The 5,000-nt window shown below is 48.3% G+C and overlaps 1 protein-coding gene across 1 annotated transcript in view; it reads left to right on the plus strand.

Moving 5' to 3' along the window:
- LOC143504702 (genetic suppressor element 1-like) overlaps positions 1-5,000 on the plus strand; it is a 21,057-nt gene that overhangs the window by 399 nt on the left and 15,658 nt on the right. The window contains 2 exon segments of the mRNA XM_076995994.1: positions 3,745-3,911; positions 3,913-3,957. Coding sequence (XP_076852109.1) covers positions 3,745-3,911; positions 3,913-3,957 — 212 coding nt within the window.

Below are 5,000 nucleotides of genomic sequence, written 5' to 3' on the forward strand. Positions count from 1 at the left end.
CCACCAGCGTTGCGTGAACCTGTCCATCCCAGCCTCCTCTTCCCCTCCTCAGGTTCACCTCTCCTCCGCTCACTCCGTCTCACTTCCGCTCACTCCGTCTCTCCGTGCGGGTCGTCCCAGGCCGCGCTGCCCTAGCGGACGGTGGTTCAAGTGTGTGCTGTGTGTTCGTCCCCAGCAGTGTGTGTGTGTGTGTGTGTGTGTGTGTGTGTGTGTGTGTGTGTGTGTGTGTGTGTGTGTGTGTGTGTGAGCAGCTCTGCTCAGCGCTGATCCGGAACGGTGTGGACCGCCTGTCTGCTTCACTGTCTTCTTTCCCAGCTCCATGTCTGTCTCTCCCCTGCCTGTCTCTCCCCTGCCTGTCTCTCCCCTGCCTGTCTCTCCCCTGTCTGTCTCTCCCCTGCCTGTCTCTCCCCTGCCTGTCTCTGCCCTGCCTGTCTCTGCCCTGCCCTGTCTCTCCCCTGCCTGTCTCTCCCCTGCCTGTCTCTCCCCTGTCTGTCTCTCTCCTGTCTGTCTCTCCCCTGCCTCAGTGCATCAGTGCCTCTGTAGTGTTCACATTATTGCAGGGCTAATGTTTTTTAGATCAGTCCAAGTTTTATCGCACATGCATACATACACACACACACACACACACCACACACACACACACACACACACACACACACACACACACACACACACACACACACACATATATATACACACGCACACGCTCTACATTAGACTACCATGTCTGTTGCTGTGGTCACACTGAATCGATTTGAATAATATTTGCATGTGGATTTGCTGAATTTTGGATGGCTGGCACATTATTGAGATACCCATCTGTCTGTGTGATTGTGTTCAAACCACAGCCAAAGACACACACGTGTGCACACACGCACACATACACATACACACACACACACACACACACACACACACACACACACACACACACACACACTCTTTGTTTTATAATATGTTTTGACACACAGCAGGGCGTCTGCTAAATTTGCCTACAGTCTTCAAGCTATGGCACTTGCAGCAAATGATTTCTGTAACAGACATCAAACCTGAGCAGCAGTTAAATGGGGGGGGGGGGGGGGGGGGGGGGGGGGGGGGGGGGGGGGGGGGTGGTGTGGGGGGGGGGGGGGGGGGGGGGGTGTTGAACTGAGCAGGTGATTTGGGAAATCTCATAATTTCTCTTTAGTCACTCTGTCTGACAGAGAACAAGAGGCCAGTGTTTTTCTTGTGTTTAGCGCTCTCCTACTGATATCACCTCCTGGGTTTGCTAGTTCTCTGTTGAAGCTTAGCTCTCGCGACTGCTTGTAGTTCATGATAACATCACTAACACTGAAGCCAGCCCCCTCAGAGAGGGCCGTTCTGTGACCCACCCAACCGGTCCTTCAACGCCGCATGGTTCCTACAGTGCTAAGGCAGGGTCCGGGCTGGCCATAGCATTAGACTCAACACCACCCTTTCTGATTAGTTACATTAATACATTTTAAAATGTGTCTCTCTGTGAGTCACTGTTTCTGTCAGCTTTACTGGTAGATTGTCTCTCTTGGTTTTTAATTGGAGGGGGGAAGTTAAAGACCAGAGAGAGTATTGCCTGGTATTGCCTGGCCCCACACCCCTTTAGGAGTGTGATATAGTAATAGTTCTGTGAATGAAGCTGTTTTCTTCACATCATCCCTCCAATTTATACTGAACCTCAAAAAATCTTGATTCTCTCTTTGTCTGCCTCGGTCTCTGCGTTTGAGTGTGTCTGCATGTGTGTGTGTCTGTGTCTATCTTTGCCTGTGTCTGACTGTGCCTGGCTGGGTTTGTGTCTGTGTGTGCCTCAGTCAGTGTCTGTCTGTCTCTGTCTCTGTCTCTGCCTGTGTTTGTCTCTGTCTCTGTCTTTCTTTACCATTCATATATCTGCAGGACAAAGAAGATCTGGAGAAGCTACCACTGACTATAGAGTTCTTCTCCCTCTTTATGTATGTGTATTTTTCTGTTTGTGGTGTGGGGTCTGTATGTGTTTGTGTGTGTTTATGGCACCCGGCCCACAGTGACAGTGTTGAGGAAGAGATAGATGGCTTGCAGCTTGCTGGTCTATAGCAGTGCTTTAATCAAAGGCCACAGTAGAACTGATTTACACAGTTCTCCTCAGGGACAAGCACACTTTACAGCGATGACCACCGGCTTAGTGTAATACACAGACACACGCACACACTTACACACACAAATGTACACACCTTTCACACACACACACACACACACACACACACACACACACACACACACACACACACACACACACACACACACACACACAGTGTCTGTCTCTTTCTCAGTTATCACCTCAGTGCAAGCCCAGGCACTCAGAGAGGGGCTGACCTACTTTACTCCTTTTGTTGGGTGGCTTAGATAGATGCTGCATAACAGTGGTAGACAGTGTGTGTGTGTGTGTGTGTGTGTGTGTGTGTGTGTGTGTGTGTGTGTGTGTGTGTGTGTGTGTGTGTGGCTGTAGCCCTGAAGCAGTAAGAAAATTAATTTTGCACGTGCACACACAGCAAAATCCCTGTTATTGAATTTACTCTTACAGTGTTAGTGTCCAACTAGTCTTAAATGCAGTCAGCCCTAGTGTGTGTGTGTGTGTGTGTGTGTGTGTGTGTGTGTTGTGTGTGTCCCCACAGAGAAACAACGTCCTAGGGCTGGAAGCTCTACAAGCAATTGTTTAATTTGTCTTACGCCAACCATAATTTTCCTGGAGTGTGAGTAGGGCATATGTGTATTGTACACACACACAGGTAGCACCACCCAAACACACACACAACCACACACTAACCCAGTGGTTCCCAAACTTTTTCTGCCGTGCCCCCCTTTAGTAGATGAGAATATTTTTGCGCCCCCCCCCCCCCCCCCCACCCCATATTGACACATGTGCACATGTTTTACTTCCAAGCTCTGCGCCCCCCCCCTGCAATAGCTCCGCCCCCCACTTAGGGGCCGCGCCCCCCACTTTGGGAACCACTGCACTAACCCATGAGCACACACACACACACACACTATGGTGTGGTGTGTGGATGGTGTGGTGTGTGGATGGTGTGGTGTGTGGATGGTGTGGATGGTTGGTGTGTGGATGGTGTGGATGGTGTGGTGTGTGGATGGTGGGGTGTGTGGATGGTGTGGTGTGTGGATGGTGTGGTGTGTGGATGGTGGGTGTGTGGATGGTGGGGTGTGTGGATGGTGTGGATGGTGTAGTGTGTGGATGGTGTGGTGTGTGGATGGTGTGGTGTGTTTGCATTTGTGTGTTTACCTGCAGGGAGATTATAATCACTGTTTCTTTATCTCTCTGAACTGGCATCTGATCTGACACTGATACTGATGAGTTCAGTACACACACACACACACACACACACGCACACACACGCACACACACACACACACACACACACACACACACACGCTGCTTGACGTAACATGGTTGAAGCAGTTTGTATTGTGTTCGAAGGTAGGGAGTAAATATTCTGTTTGTGGTTATCAAGACCCCAGCAGGTTCTGAAGGTTCTGAATAGGTGAATTCCTATTCTGAATATTCAAGTGCAAAACTCTTATTATCTGGTCATGGTGTGTTAGCATCGGACATGTGTGTTAGGAATTAAACATTAATGACGTGGACTGATGGAGAACTTCCACAGAACAACACTGTGTGAACATGTGAACATGGTTTTGTTTTATACTGAAGTCAAACTCACTTTCTCCTTTTCTGCCTCTCAGGTTCGGCTTCCATCAGCGGGGAGTCATCACCTGTTTCTTCTCCGGCCACCAATCACAGTTCTCCAGCAGGCACGCCCAAGCGGGGGCCCCTGGGGTCAGGGACGGGGCTGGGGGCTCCACCCGGGGGCCACAGTGTGTCCAGCACCCCACCCGTGGTCACCATCGCCCCCCACCAAAACTGTCAATGGGCTCTGGAGGAGTGAGAGCAGACAGGTGAGACAGAGCTCACATTAACACGCCGACGCTGGGAAATAAAACAAACTAGCAGTGGGAGAACACACACACACACACACACCACACACCACAGCTGCTGACTGCAACTCTGACAAAAGTTTGTGGACGATAGAGTAAAGATGAAAGTACGGAGAAAATCCTATCTCCTGTGTGTGTGTGTGTGTGTGTGTGTGTGTGTGTGTGTGTGTGTGTGTGCAGCCCTGTCGACAGGGGGGGACAACCGGGTCTTTTGTCCCGGGCCCCAGGGCCAGGGGGGCCCATCAAAGAGCCCAGCAATTTATTTTTTATTTAAAGTCTATAATTTTTAAATAATCTTGAAATCTTTCATTAATATAAAATTCTGTACTCAAAATAAGCTCAATGGCTAAAATATATATGTTTTTTACCTATCTGCATATTTTCCATTAAGTGCATACACCCCCGCATCCCACTGGAAAATGGTTTGATCCAGCGACCTAACGGCTGTACCCGTCCAACAGCGGGAAATACAGTGGTGGATAGTTAAAGTAAATACAGAAATTTGGAGCGCAGAAAAGAAAGGAAAAACATTTACCTGACGAATTTTAATGTTGCATTGTGTTCCAGGTTTGAAAAGTGCTGGAATTTAGGCTAAAGTACTTGAAATGCTTGAAATTGTAAACTACTTCGTTTCACAACAATATCTGTCAGACTGAACAGGTGGCCTGTATTACGTTAACAAATACGAGCCTCTTGTAATTGCAGGACGAAACACGAGAGAACGGGAAAAATTTAATATTGGGCGTTTTGAAAATAAACAACCATTAAATAATGTGATAAAAAGCGAATTATTTCGAATCATTTCGAGTACATGTATAAATATTTAACTTAATTAAGTTTATCGTGCTGGGAAATATTGAAATGGACCTTGAAAGTGACGTACAAGTGCTTTAATTCCACCTTGTAAAGGTGTATGAACCCTGCAAACATGACTTTGTTAATTGCGCTGAAGCGCCGGCGCGCGCGAAGTTAAAAAAAGTCGAGAGGTGCACGACCTCGCGAAT

The sequence above is a fragment of the Brachyhypopomus gauderio genome, unplaced genomic scaffold (assembly GCF_052324685.1).
Source record: "Brachyhypopomus gauderio isolate BG-103 unplaced genomic scaffold, BGAUD_0.2 sc316, whole genome shotgun sequence".
In the NCBI taxonomy this organism is placed as follows: Eukaryota; Metazoa; Chordata; class Actinopteri; order Gymnotiformes; family Hypopomidae; genus Brachyhypopomus; species Brachyhypopomus gauderio.